Source organism: Eleutherodactylus coqui, chromosome 4, assembly GCF_035609145.1.
Source record: "Eleutherodactylus coqui strain aEleCoq1 chromosome 4, aEleCoq1.hap1, whole genome shotgun sequence".
Classification (NCBI taxonomy): domain Eukaryota; kingdom Metazoa; phylum Chordata; class Amphibia; order Anura; family Eleutherodactylidae; genus Eleutherodactylus; species Eleutherodactylus coqui.
The window spans coordinates 134,518,745-134,534,417 of record NC_089840.1 but is presented as its reverse complement, the minus strand read 5'-3'; the positions used below and the strand labels follow the sequence as shown (position 1 = coordinate 134,534,417).

Genomic DNA, 15,673 nt, shown 5'->3' with positions numbered 1-15,673 from the left:
TGCTCATGTTAAGTTGTGCACTGCTGTTTATTTACATCTCCACTGCTCAGTACTGCTGTACACTTTCCTACATGATGATGCTGTAGCTCTCTGTGCATTTTAGATAGAAAGAAGAATTTGCAGTTCTTTGCATAGTTTTAGTACACAGCACAGTAGCCAGGCTCCTCCCACCAGCTCTGAGAGGATTAAGAATCAGATGTTTATCCTGCAGAAGGGAAAAATAGGGAAAATACAGGGTACACATCATATAATGGCAAATATATAGTGTTGTCCCTCATGTACATATCGCACCTTACTCTAAAAAGTTAGGTACATAATAAGATCTGTATCAAAATTGTGGCCCTCATTGCCCATATATTCTCTCCAGAGTACTTTTCCTGTGTGATTCTTTTCTTTTACAGGGTATTTGTTGTGTTTCACCATTTCCTAAACCCCCAATCATAGTTTAATGACTTCTGCCCTACTCACACATTCTGCACTGCTGGCCTGACTGAGAAATAGGTCACCTGCTTTCGTTATGCCATCTACATGCTGCTCCTTTTTATAATATTGTTCCCCTATCTTTTTCTTTCTCTTTCATTGTCCACGTCTCTTATTATCTGCAGGCCAGTTCTGGAGTAAAGCAGTGGAACAAGCGCTGGTTTGTCCTTGTTGATCGTTGCCTCTTCTATTACAAAGGTACATAGAAAATGTCTAAATCCCAATGCCAGGTTATTATTTTTGTCCCCCCTGCCAGAACAGATAGATTGAGGAGCTCTCCTCCCATCTGTTGCCTGGTCCCAATTCACCTATGCTTAGGCATGGAACAGGTGGGGTGTGAATAATTTATCAGTGCCCTATTGTGTTATATGTGCACTCGAAAAGCCTCCCACACGTTATTATCACTGGCAGGCATACATGTGCTAGGATTAACTCTGTGGGGAAGATATTTACTATGGCGCAGTCCATGAAAACGGCATTGCTTTTGGAAAATAGCCTGGCAGAGAAGGAGTTACATCAGGTGCATGGCCACAGTTTTGTCAAGAGCTATCATCCACCCTCCATGTTAGTCTATTACTCCCTAGAAGGTCTCTCCCTTTTCTTGTTTCGCTGTCAGTGTTTTCGTTTTCTTGTCTCCTGTTCGGGGCCCTCTGCCCTGCGTCCACATTTTTATTCTATATGTTCCACAGTGCTGCCCTGTCCTTCTTCGGCATTGTCCTCTGTCCTTCTTCGGCATCGTCCTCTGTCCTTCTTCGGCATCGTCCTCTGTCCTTCTTCGGCATTGTTATTTCATTTCTCCCCTCTTTCTTTCAAGATTCTTATTGTTTTCTTAAATTCAGATGAAAAAGAAGAGGGGATTTTGGGAAGCATTCCCCTGCTAAGTTTTCGCATCGCCCCAGTTCAACCGTCGGATAATATCAGTCGGAAGCACACCTTTAAGGTCAGTTGGATTGCAGGCTTGTTTTCCATACACAGGTATTTGGCGCAGCTGAGGGCAGCTGATACTTTTCTATATTGTTCTAAAATGTTCACACAACTCAGTTTTTCCAGGTTTTCTCCTGAAAGTGGTGTATACTGAAGTACAGGTGACCTTTTCATGTCAGACACTGAATTGGTTTTGGACAGATATCATCCAATACTTATGACTCTGTTGAAGGATTGCTCTTTCTTAGGGCAAATACTTACTGATGACAGTGACATGTTTAAAAGGGGGGGAAAAACAACAATCCTAATATTTTTGCAATTGTGCAGTTGCACGGCCTTACTATACAGGTAAGGTGTGATATAGCAACTTTGTAGCAGTTTTTTGTGTTCTGTTGTAAACCGATGTATTATTTGATTTCTAAGGCTTGCTATTTGATACCTAAAAAGAATGAAAAAAATCACGTACATCATTTTAATTACTTCCAATTCTATCGGATGATTTGGGAATCTTTAAACATGAAGCTGTCTTTAGTATATTTTATTCCTAAGAGATCCATTTTTTTTTGTTTTATGTTCCGATAAGTCATATAAATCGTTCAGTTCATTTGAGCCACATATGGGGGTTTCTGCTTTGAATGATGCAAGCCCCCAGTGTATGCTGCCTCTCTCACCTGTTCTGTCTTCCCTCCTGTGCTGGTGAGAGGATTCCATGGAACGTACCCCTGCCAAGAGCCTGCCCCCTACAGAGTCGCTGTGCTAGGTAGTAAGTCCTGCTGTACCTGCTGCATGCTCACATTATCCACTCCCTGCTTAGCTTGGGCCAAGCATGCATGTTGCATAAATACTGGTTTCACATATGAACACATGCATGCAGCCAGTTCGAGTGTAAACTGTGCCATTTGCCAAGATCTTTAGTGTGCACTGGGAATTCATGCATGAGGACCCATATTTCAATATCTTACAACATAAATAAGTATTTGGTGAATGTGAAACAGAACACAAATGATGAGCTTTATTTAGGACCAGCTAATTCTTTCTTTAAAGGAGTTGTCCAGTCTTATGTTAATAAAGCATAAACATTTAACAATGCGATCCAATGCAACTTTTAAATGCATTTTCTCTTTTTCTCACCATTTTCAAGCTCTCTACTTGTTGTCAGCGAATGGAAACATTTCTGTTTACGATTATAGACTAAAAACTCACCTTGGCCTACTACTACTCACATAAATGATTGCCTTGGCTAATATAGATTAGTAGTGATGAGTGTTAGGTCTCTATGAGCTTTTCATAAAGAAGAATGATCCCATTTTGTGACGGCAAACCTAGATCTTAAAAAAGCTGAGATTGAAACACAAAGTTTTATAGCAAGTTGCACTAACTAGGTTTTATTTGTATAAGTTTGGACAAACCCTCTAAGTGTTCTTCCATAGAAAGAAATTCCTTGCTATTCAGCTCCAAAAATATAACCTACATACATATTTATTCTAATATATATACAGAGAGAGAGAGAGAGAGAGACAGGCTGCATCCACATGGGCGTTGGGGTCAGTTCAGGGTTTCCTTCTCTCTGCTCCGTTTTTGGAAGAGAGAAACTGAAATAAGACAGAAAAAAACGGATCAGTTTTTTCCCCATTGATCCATTGATTACGATGGGGTTCCTCAAAAGAGAACGCAAATGAAAAGGCTTCAGTTTGCTTCCATTCCGTTAGGTTGATGTTTTTGTTTTGGAAAATAGCGCAGTGTGCAGCATTATTTAAGAAATCTGACGGAATGGAAGCAAGCTGAAGCTTTTCTGTTTGCTTTCCCTTTTTTGGAACCCCCTTGTAATCAATGGGAAAAAAACTGATTGTCTTTTTCCATTTCATTTCAGTTTCTCTCCTCCAAAAAACGGGACAGAGAGACGGAAACCCTGAACTGACCCAAATGCAGGTGTGAAGGCAGCCTAAGAGCTCAGTCCCACGAGTGTTTTTAAATGCGTAAAAACGTTCGCATTGGGTGCGTAAAAAAAAACCACGTGATCACGTCCATTGCCACTCATATGTTCTATCTCTGGTGGTCGTGCGTACGCAGTGCAAACGGTTTTACGCCCGAATAAACGCTCGTAAAAACACCTGTGTGACTGAGCCCTAAAGCAAGATAGAAAACACAAGCTATAAATACAAGTTTGTTTGACAGTAACACACAAGTAGCTGGGTTTCGTGGTCGGGATCCTTTACTTTTACCTGTCTTTGCATGTCCTATTGCAGCTGTTTATTCATTATTTTGTCCTTTCTTATTTGCTCTTGTATCTTGTCCCACAGGTAACAGTGTGCTGGGTTGGGGATGATACTCTCCATAATGAAGCCCAAATGTCTCGACAGGCAGAACACGCTGGCATCCGCACTTATTACTTTAGTGCAGAGAGCAGAGAAGAGCAGGAGGCTTGGATACGAGCGATGGGAGAGGCATCACAAGTACAGAACCCTCCCACTCCTAGGTCAGTACATGGTGTGCATCACATGTGTGCTGAGCATACATTACACACGTATGTCTAGTGCCCTTGTCTACCCAACTACCTGCAAGAAAAAACATCTGCTCAGTTTCAACCAGTTTGCCTAAACACTTGGGGCGGCTTCAGACGCCTGTATTTGCGCTCATAAAATATACTCGCGCAGAGCATAAGGCCCATTGACGTCAACGGGTTGGTGCTGGTGAACTATTTCGGTATGCACATTTTGTGCATACACAAATAATAGGTCCTGCTCTATCTTTCTGCATAGTGCACAGCGAAGGCCCCCATGGTAGTCTATGGGAGGTGTGCAAATGTGCATGCAAAATGCAGGAACACGCACAATGCGCTGCGCAAAAAGAGAACACATCTGGACCTCATTAGGCTAAATAGCCATTTAAATCACAGAAGGGGTGTTTTGTGCCCCCATGTGAACAGGCCCTGCATACGCAAAATGTTACAGTAAATCACTGCGCAATTACGCTGAAGCATGCTTAATTGCGAATACGGTTGTCTGAAGCCGCCCTTAGGTATTAAGCAAAATAAATGTGAAATTGGGAATGGGAACATTTGTCACCGTAAAGATTCAGCAAACATATAACATTTTATTGTAACTTTGGTACTAAAAAAAAGTTAGAATTTTAGTAGCAGGTAATACAAGAGTGAATTTCCATGAAGACGTCGTTCCCATTGTAGTAAATTGTAATTGTCCTGATAATTGTAATTGTCCTAGCCTCTGGCCATAAAATCCCTGCCCGCACATGGGATCAAAAGAATTCTAGGATTGGCAGGGCAGTTCTTTTTGCGCACGGGACAGTACCACGCCCGACTGGATATTTAGCACTGTTTTTCGTGCATCACCTTACATATTTTGTGTACATTTGCACACCCCCATAGGCTTTTATGGGGCACAGATATGCCGTGTGAAGCCGCCCTAATATTGTGATAAGTGTAATAATACAGGGATGTTCGAGGAGGAAGAGTACTGCGAGAGTAATGATTTAGGTCATCGAGATATAGAGGGAAGGTTTCCTTCTTCCCTTTTTTAACGTTTCTTTTCCGCTTGTTCCATCAATTTCATATGTTTTTCATTGTGCATTTTGATTTTTTTCTTAATTTGTAATGTGTTTTCCTGGCATATTTTCATGCGTTACAGAGAAGCCTATTTAAAAAATACCAGAGGAAACCCACATCCAGAGCATGCTACATTTTGAAATAAAATGCCGGTGACCCAAAGAAAGCACTAAAAATACCCAAAACACATTGTTTGTTGCGTGTTTAACATTTCACAATTAACTTGAATGTAAGATCCAGCTGCACAAAAAAAACAGAAAAACCTGTAAAAAATGCCATGAATGCCTAAGGCTAACTTCACAGGGGCAAGCACGATATTAGGCCGTGAATCACTGCCCCGATATCGCCGTCGCCAACATGCGATTTCCCCGTGGATACAAAACGTTTTTATCACAAAACTGCCTCGCATCACATCGGGGAAGTAGCGAACCCCCTCCACAGCTGTCAGCGGCGGTGGAGAATAGCAGAGTATTTCTGATGCACATAGCATGTGGTGCGATGCTGGCGCCATTAAAAACAATAGGCGATGCGGGGGGACACCCAAAGACACAGCATCGCAATGCAGTTTAAAAATCGCTCATGTGTAGGACGTGTATAACGCCATTTAAAAATGGGGTTCAGATTTGTGTGTCTCAAAATGCACAACTCTCGCACGATTTTAGCGCCCATGTGAAGCCGGCTTAAGGGTGGTTTCACATTCAGATATTTTAAGAAAACGCCATGTTATTGGCTACATTCTTCTTGAACTATTTTCACACTTTTTAAAAATAATTAGAGATGAGCGAACCTACTCGTTTCGAGTAATTACTCGATCGAGTACCGCGATTTTCGAGTACTACCGTACTCGGGTGAAAAGATTCGGGGGGCGAGGGGAGGCGTGGCGGAGCAGGGGGTAGCAGCAGGGAACAGGGGGGAGCCCTCTCTCTCTCCCTCTCCCTCCCACTCCCCGCTGCAACCCCCCCACTCACCCACGGCACCCCCCAAATCTTTTCGCCCGAGTACGGAAGTACTCGAAAATCGTGGTGCTCGGGCGAAAAAGGGGCGTGGCCGAATAGGTTCGCTCATCTCTATAAATAATGTATCGAGACATTAGCTGTAATGCAATAAGAAAATAGGAAATGCGCTACGGTGTGATTTTTGTGGTGCTTTTTTTCCCAAAATGCAATATGCTTAAGTATAGGTATTTTTTAGGCGTTTCTCCAGAGGCTTCAAAGTATAGACATAGAAGACGGAAAAAAACACATGACAAAAATATCTGTATAAAAATGCATCTGCCTTGCGCCATTCTCATCCACCGTGCAAATGAAGTCTATTGCCTAAATAGTATGCATCCCAAGGTTAACTCTTGCATCTGGTGACATCACCCAGTACACAAACCCCTCCCGCTTCTGCTTAGTAATAATCTGTAAGCAGGAATCTAAATGTTACTTAGTGTTCTCCATAATATATAAGTGGTTTTCTCCATTCCAGTCTAATGATCACTCTGTAATACCGCCGTCTGCATTTGGTACTGTACTCCCTCCCCTACCTGCTGTAGGGAAATGCTAATAGGTTCTGAACATGCAATTTTGTGTTGTTTGTATTGAGATTGCAATATAACTCTATGTTGCTTACAATATGAATTAGTACCTCAGGTCTTGTTTGAGCTTCATTGCAGCAGCAGCGCCTCTAGATACCTCATGTTTTTTACACTTGATACAATATGAAGTAATTGGCCCATATATAAAAACTGCGATGAAGTTGTAAGCTATGTGAGCAGAAGAATACTGCTTAAAATCCTACATATCCCTCAGGGCTCCTTCAGACGAGTGTATTTTAGCACGTTTTTGCGCACCGATTTCTCCACGCGCAAAACGCAAGGATTGATTTCAATGGATTCATTCTCCTTTCTTGCGGTCTTGCGGCTGCAAAAAAATAGGACCAGCTCTTTTTTTTGTGTACATTTGTGCACCAAAGAAGCCCATAGAGGTCTATGGAAGGTGGGCAAATGTGCACATATGTTAGCGCAGGAATGCGCAAAATGTTGCACATATCAGCGAACATCAGCACTTTGTTTGGCTTAGTAGCTATTTAAATTGGGGTGGGGGGATTCCTCCATCCATGTAGGCTAGCAGTGCCTGTACAAATATGCACAGTATTTGCACAGGCACATAAGCAAAGTACACTCCTTCTCTGCAGAAAAAAGTTGTGCAGGAGCGATTGTATTTTGCAATACACTTGTGTGTTTCTGCCTTGTAAGTCTCCTCACTCACCCTCTAGGTGCTCTCCTTAAGGAGAAAAATTAGCGTTCCTGACCCACGTCACAGGCCTTTCACTAGCCAAGCCAGAAACCTACTGCACACTGATAAGGGGCAATCATCCCGAAACAGCTGTCTCTGTATGGATTCTGGCTTGGCTTTCAATTCCCAGTCTTTGTTACAAGGCTTGTATAAACAGTCTAACACTGACTTGCAGGGATGCTGCCTTCCAACAGGTGGCGCTGCAGAAGTATTGTTCTATCCCCCTTATTTGCCCTCACTGTGTAATGCGTCTCTCCATGTTAGCTGCATCCCATAAGGATCGGCATAGACTCGAAATTCCCAAAATAAATGTGTGTTCTATGTAAATAGATCCAAAAACAGATTTATCTTAAGATAAGACAAAGAAATAACATATTTAAACTTTGACTGCAATTACTTATGTGTATGTTTTACAGATTGGAGAGGCAGGACAGTGAAAATATACCCCCTGTAAGGGATCGTGATCCAGAAACCAGAAGTCGTGGGGAAGGAGATGGGAGAGGTTCTGAAAAGCTGGAGAGGAGGTCAGAGTGCAGAAAGGATCCTCTAATCAAAGTAAATGGGACAGGGACTCCTTCTGAAAGGCTTCCAGACTTGGAGCCTCCAAGACATTTGCCAGAAGGAGAACGCCCCTTGCAACCCAATGGTTGGGGTTTTGTTCCTTCTCCGGGCCGCCCAGCCAGTACTGCTTTTCCAGAGGGAAATGGACAACGGAGGGGAAATATGCCACGTAGCCACCCAGAGAAAGTTGCACAGAGACAAAACTCCATGTCACAGTTACAGCAGTGGGTGAACCTGCGCAGGGCAGCCGCTCCTACAGAAAACATGCAAAGGTAGGAAAATGTAGTTTGTAATGGTGCATCTGAAAGAATAATCTGACAATCTGTCCAGGGCTCGGCAGCCAACTAGACTGACAACATACAAAAATTGGCACATTAGAGAATTCATATGTAAGGCATCAGTAAATACATCTACAATACTAGAGCCCAGCAACATCATTGTTATATTGTATTTCTCTCTGTATATATTGTATTTCTTCTATGTTAATGTCCTGCTCAGTGATGTACTCTACCAGATTTGTAGTGCCGTATGAAGTGATGTACTGTATATACTCATTTTATTTTATCACAGCCCCAGCAGATACTTTCCCGGATCACACCGCATGCCCGATTACTACCCTCAGTATGCGTCTCAGTACCCAGATGGTTATCAGTACTACACCCCTACGGGATCACGACCAGACAGCATTTGCTCTATGTCAGCTTTCCCACAATGGGCTTTGGAAGAAAAACATCAGGTTCTTCGCAATGGAATACCTTATCAGCCTCGGGATTGGAAGGAGCCTAGTGTTTATGGACGCCCAGCAGAGTTGTGGGGTCCTCGTCCAGCTTTATACTATCAGGAGGTAGATGCTGCTTGTGGATCTCTGAGACGGCTATCCCTGCAGCCCCGTTCTCGTTCAGTACCTCGATCTCCTAGTCAGGGGGCTTACAGTACTCGTCCAAGGGTCTACTCTCCTGTACGATCCCCCAGTGCACGGTTTGAAACGATGTCACGGGATGAAAGCTTCGGAGATCCGGCTGCATACACCATGAGGCGTTCGATTAGCTCTCCAAAAGTAAGTATGCTATGCTAAGTAAGGAAATATTTGACATGAGTTAATGGTTACCATTGGCATGAGCTTAGTGTTTAATAGGAACCTCCAAGAAACTATATATTAGATAAATATTCGAAGGTGAAGAGGGAATGCTGGGAGATTGCAGTTCAGAAGCCTGTAGAAGTGTAACTGCAGCTCCGCACAGTAATACAATCTGTTCATGATCAGTCTATGGTAAGTGAGGCCGTTCTCACACCAGACGCTTTTAACTGCTCTGCATTAATCGCGGTACAACACTCCCATTGATTGCAATGGGGCCTTGCAGAGCTGCACTCGAACGCAGCGTTTCTAACACCACGATTTCTGACAGCTGTCTGTTCTGTTTTTCTACATTTTTGCCTTTTTTATGCACAATGATGGGGTGCATTAAAAAGAGCTGTCAAATGCTGTACTATGCGTTCAAAAATGCTGCTTGATTATTCAATGCTAAGTGCAAAAGTATTCGCACCCCTGTGTAATGTACCAAATCTAATTCTTTAACTTCCCGGTGTCGTACAAACATGACATTTGGCAGGAGCATTCTTTAGATCTTAAATAGGAAAACTAAAGGGGTCACTACTCGAAAATTCTATGTTAATTGCAAATGTACTGGCACCCCTATGTACTGTAACTTCCCGGTGTCGCACAAACATGACATTTGGCACAACCATTCTTTAGGTCCTAAATAGAAAAAGTAACGGGGTCACAACTCAATTATTCAATGCTAATTGCAAAAGTAAGTGAACCCTCCATTATGTAACTTCCTGGTGTCGTACAAGCGTGAAATTTGGCACAAGCATTCTTTAGGTCCTAAATAAGGAGAGTGGGAGAGGTGCCACATTCTGCAGAGGGACATCGGTACATGCAGTCTGAGCAGAATCTAACACTCCTCTATCTGTATGCATATTTTATTCCTCGGTTCCTCTAAAGTAACTTTGACTTCATAAAATTTTCCGTGCGTAAACACCTGTATCAAATTAACTCGGGCGAGTCCGGGTATATCAGCTAGTGCAATATATTTACAAAATTACTCAACTTTTAATTTGATCAATTCTGTATTTAATCTTTTGAATGGTGTTGAACATTGGATATGTACTTAAAGGGTAACTAACTAACTAAACTTTAAAAATCTTTAGATACATCATAGTATTGATCGGTAGGGGCCCGGGTGCTGAAACACCCACCGATCGCTAAAACTAATGGGTAGAAGTGCCCAGCTAAGGGCTGTGCCCATTTCAGTTGTTTCTGTCGCTGCTTGCAGTGGGTGCATGGGCTACAGAGAAAGTCTGTGGAGACCATGCATCATTTGCTGATAAGGGGAATGGACAACGCTCTATGCTGAGCACTTCTGATATTTTGTTTTATTGTTTTGCGGGGGTCTCCATGCCCGGACCCCTACCAATCAATATTTTTCACATGTCGGAACTTTTTTTTTTAAATAGCTGCACTTTACAATAAAGGCTGCAAATTTTATCAACTTTATATACAGTGCAGTGCAAAATTTTGGCAGATGTGGAAAAAATGTTGCAAAGTAAAAATGCTTTAAAAAATAGGAATGTTGGCCCTTTTACACGGGCTGATAAGTCGTACAGATTGTTGCATCAAGCAGCAATCGGAGCAATTACCTTTCCGTGTAAATGCTGCCCCGACTGGACAACGAACAAGAATTTGTCCGCTTCTCCTCCGTTGTTCAGATTCTGCATGCAGAAAACTAAATGACGGATCATCTCGTGTAAACAGGCAGTATCATGTATGAACGATTGCCCGAATGTACTATATGTCACAAGGGTATCCTTAAGCCACCCGTTAATGAGCACATTGGCATGGATGCCAGGAACATCTGCTGTATTTGCTGAATATCCCCCACAACATGCCGCTTTTGTCGTATATCACTCCTTTCCACCAAGGTGTATTCTCATCTTCAGGATATGTTGCTCCTAATAACCCTCTCTCTCTTCTAGCAGTATGACTATTTGGGTGACCGCCGACCGGTGCCCGCTGGAATGTACTCCTACAGCTACCCGTCATCACCCCCTCTTCATGACAAAATGGTGAGCACTTACATAAGAAATTAGGGAGGAGACCATTTAGATAATTAGATTTAAGTGTGGTGGGATGGGACCCCGTGTCTCTTCAGGACGTGTACTGTGTTCTTGTCCTTCTTGTGTGTCTCTGTGCTAGCAGCTTCTCACATTTTAGTTCTTCTCCCTTGTTTTTTTTTTATTCCTTTTACATTCATATGAATAACAGTGTGATTATAAAAAAATGTCATTATTGTTACAAATCTTTTGTACAGTTTCGGTTTTTATTGTTATAATGCATCCAAATAAAATATTAAGCCACTTTTTAAACATCCCTAACTACAATATCTTAGCATTTTGCGCATACAGCTCCATTGCTGTCCTATGTGTCTCCATAGTTACAGACAACAAACAAACCTAATGTAGTCTGATCCTGCGGTCATGTGTTACCCCACTCCCTCTAACATATAGAAGAGAGGAAGCTAATGGGTCTGCAGGGTCAGGGATCAGACTAACAAGTCCTAACCATGGGCGCACATGGGTCTGTGTAGATGCTGCCAGTTCAGTATGCTACAATACTTTACTAACAACTGTTTGCAGAATTGCTTCATTTTAGATGCATTGGAGAAAAAATGGTTGCAAAAGAGCAAATAGCTACAAGATGCATTGGCCCATAATGAGCAGTTATTGTAACTGCTGGTTTTATGGCTTTGGCCTTATTATCTTATGATTTAGATCAACATGTTTTTTGTTCTATTTTTAGCGTTATTAGGAGTAAAAAGATCAAAAAAGACTGAAAATCATTTCTTTTTATCCCTTAAGCTTTCAAAAGCATGAAGTCCCAATAATGCCTTTTTCACACGGCCGTTGTTTTCAAGCAGAAGAGGCACATCCAAAAATAATTGCGGCTAGCTACGCAAAAAATAAGCACGGACCTTAGATGCGAGCTTTGCAGTCACGCATGTCCTGTCTTTTTTTAGGGTACGAGTTTTTAGCGAATCTAAAATTCCTTCATCTGAACGGTTCTATAGGAAACTACTGGTTCTAGTAGACGCAATTTTTTGACACGCCTATTCTGCATGAAAGCGACGTGCTAAACGAGGCCCTGAAAGAGAAATGGTTCTTCCTTTCTTTAATGGCCATTTTAATATACAAAGTGTATATCTGGGTAGTCGGTTAGGACTGCTGTATGTGGGGCGGGGGGTCGTGTGGGCTTTTCTTTCACTTCAAGCATTTTAAGTATTTTTAATGTTCACTCTCAATTTTTACCTTTGTTACATAATGTATACCCCAAAATGTCAGCAGAGCATTTTATTATTATATATTTCAAGCACAGCCCTCCAGTGTGGCGTGTGCAACAATCTAAAGTGATCTGGGCCTGAAAAGAGTGTTAATCCCTTCCACATAATGTCCCACAGATCTACCACCTCCAGCTATTTGTTATCCAGCACTAAAAACAAATGTTGAATTTAGATATTTTTATATAACCCCCCCCTTTGCACGTGCACACACATTCACTCACACACAAACACACTCTCACACACACTCTAATACACACACACTCTCTCATTCTCACACACTCTCATACAGACACTCACACACACTGTCACACACTCACGCACACACACTCACATACACATGCGCGCACACTGTCATGCACACACGCACGTAAACACACACACTCATTTGCCTATTGTGTGATTTGTGAAAAATTTCCTGGGTAATCCTGTACCTTTCATTGTGGAGTGCAAACTTTTGTAATCCCTTAAACATGGTCCTCAGTCTCATACAAACTGTATACAGTAGTACTGAGCTCACATGTCGGGGTACATTTAATAGTTGCTGCACCCCACAAATTAAAGTGCATTGATAACTAATAACATTTCTATACTCTAGTACTGCAATAAATGTCTTTATATTGCCAAGAAGCGCAAATATTGCCCTTGGGGACCTTTCACACAGGACGGAATTAGTCCACGTGGACATCTTTGCGGCACAATGTTATGTCTATGGGGCTTAAATTCCGCACCTGCATGTCTTTACTTCAAAACCGCAAGATTAAATTTCTCAGCTGAAACTTCTTCTGCCCCAAAATTAAGGGCGTCTTGTGGAATTGTTGTGCATTTCGAACATAGAGGAGATGTAATTAACAATTAGAGTCTGTGGAAAAAAATGAACACAATCTGCAGCTTAAACTGCAACAAAATCCTCACTAATTGACAAAATCGGCATCTGCACTGCATCCTGCAGATTATTCCGTCTCTTGTAATAGTCCCTTAAGCCTCCAGTGCAGCTTTTCTCTCCCTAGGGTTCCCAATGTATTTGGATACCGTAACAGAAATCCGCAGCATAAATGGACACGTGTGGATTTTGAATCTGCACTGTTTTTCAAAAAGTCTGCGGATTCGATGACTTAAATTTGCGCAGGAAAGGAGAGCTCTAACATCTCATCCACAGGGCTTGTTCCGTAAATGCTGCAGAACTTCCACTAGCAGAAGTTCTGCAGTGTTTACTGCATGCGTGAAGGCGGTCTTAGGCTCTGTTTCCGTTGTACTTGGTACCGTATTGGCTCCAGCAACAATTATAGTGGTCGACCAATAATGGCTAAAGCCGGTAATATACTGCTCACTCCAGCCTACATTCAGCAATGCCGCTTGTTACATACTTTGGAAGATATTGGAGGTGATAGGAATGATTTTCCCTGTGGAAATGTTCATGTATGTTACTTCAAAGCTATTGCAGGTCTTAAGATCGTAAGATTGTATGGTTTATTCAATGCTGTCCAAGAAAAGTAGCTCTTCTATATGTTCTGACCGATTGAGCAGACTCTTGTAATTTGAAATCAATCAATTTAATAACTATACTGTACATTACAAAAACAGTTAGGGATTGTCCTTCTGGTCACATAGTAAACAACTATCCCATGGGCATGGGCCAAAATTCATATTAAGGCTGCCTGTCCACGGGCGATGCGCTTTAACGCCGCGGGAGAGCACTAAAGTCACCACGATTTTCATAATAATAGGTTCATCGTGGAGAATCGCGGCATGCCGCGATTTTTAGACGTGAGCGAAAATCGTTATGGATTTCCCACTCGTGTACATTGGGCTGCACTTTCTATAGTTATCCTATGGAAAGCGTTTCAAGCGTGATCCACGTGCGATTTACCGCCGGGGGTCACGCTATGAAATATCGCCCGTGGACAGCCAGCCTAACTCTTCTTTTTAAGAACAATGCTTCAAGTCATTGCTGTTGGATGCAGGGAGCTTTAGATACCACTAATGATTCTTCGATACTTCAACCCGCTGGAGAAAAGTGCAAATTGTTCACTCCCTATAATGCAATGAATCTCGGTACTGCGGTTTTCATGTAATATTTATATTTCTATATTTGTAAACACATTTGTAGAATCACCCACTCACTTATTGATGCAAATTGCTCATAAAACATTTCTGGTAATAGGTTTATTTTTTGGAAATTGCTTAGAATTAATTTCCCAGGCCACATACGGTATTAGTGGCTCCAAAAGTGGAGCTTCACCTGCCGACTGATGCACCTTAGGAGAGAGCAAGTAGTTTGGCCCCATTACAACTTCTTGCTTTTCCTATGGATTGATTCCAGAAGTTCTGACACCCATGTGGCCTGTAATGACTCCTATTTTTCACGTTTTCTGGGGTAACAAATATTCATTAAAGGGAAGCTGTCATGTACCTTATGCTGTCCTCACTGAGGGCAGAATAACATAGTGACATATGCTGATTTTACACAAATTCTGGGTTTGAGGGAAGTTTGATGAGTGTCCCAATGGGAATGTAATAACTTCCAAGATCTCAAGATACTTCATAAATGGTTTAATAGATATTACGATACTTCACATAGTCTTACACAAACCTTCTTGTAGTCTGCACCTATAGAGGATTGTAGTAGCATTTAGTAATGTAGTAACACTTCTGCTACCCCTCAGGACAGCTGGCACAGTAATCGCTGTTACATGTGATGTGTGCGGCGGTGACTATAGGTACCCTACATGTTGTTAACCAATAAGTTGTAATTGTGCATGAAAATACTTCATGGTTCATATAGAATTCTGCCCTTGGGTGGGAGAATGTAGTCTACTTAGATTTTTTAAAAGCTTTTGATTCACTGCCACACGGGAGGTTAAACTAAAGGATAGAAGCCTTAGGGAAGGTGCTTGTACTTGGATGCGGAAATTACTGATGCAGAACCATCACGTCTCCATGCAGAAGTCAAGACTCTCCTTGTGGGTGGTGCAAGCATGGATCATTCTATAATGAATCTGATTAGATGAGGGGCGCAGAGCTGGCGGTCAGTGCAGCTCCCAATGTTGCAATGCAATATTCTAATATACCCAACCTTTTTAAACCTTTTTTCGTCCTGTCAGACGATGGAAAGGCTACAAACGTTTGTAAACCTGTTGCTGATGACAGCTGATGGACTCGTTACAGTGTACAGTAGAGGCTGTCAGTCTGGAGATCAGCATAGGAGAGAGACCTTCTGCTGCAGAGGATTGCTTAGGCTGATACATTGTAACGACAATCAGCTTTGTGAACGTTATTTGGTCTGGATATGCTTTCATACTCTGGATAACAACAAAAAGGTTTCCATTCACTGACTTGGAGCAGACTGGAAAGGACTCGAAACAACAAAGAGGGGAATTTAATAAGACTAGCATTTCAGCCTTTAGTTCCCGATTGTATCAGTTAGACATCTTATGATCATGTGCTCACTATTCCAAAGTTAAAAGAAAAGG

The 15,673-nt window shown here is 42.0% G+C and overlaps 1 protein-coding gene across 15 annotated transcripts in view; it reads left to right on the top strand.

Moving 5' to 3' along the window:
- Window positions 1–15,673, top strand: part of PLEKHA6 (pleckstrin homology domain containing A6) — a 164,185-nt gene that overhangs the window by 119,832 nt on the left and 28,680 nt on the right. For 7 of the 15 annotated variants that reach the window (XM_066600132.1, XM_066600133.1, XM_066600134.1 and 4 more), the window contains 6 exons: window positions 606–678; window positions 1,320–1,420; window positions 3,705–3,880; window positions 7,662–8,078; window positions 8,377–8,863; window positions 10,843–10,932. In XM_066600132.1, coding sequence (XP_066456229.1) covers window positions 606–678; window positions 1,320–1,420; window positions 3,705–3,880; window positions 7,662–8,078; window positions 8,377–8,863; window positions 10,843–10,932 — 1,344 coding nt within the window. The other 8 variants (XM_066600131.1, XM_066600140.1, XM_066600139.1 and 5 more) reach the window with 6 other exon arrangements.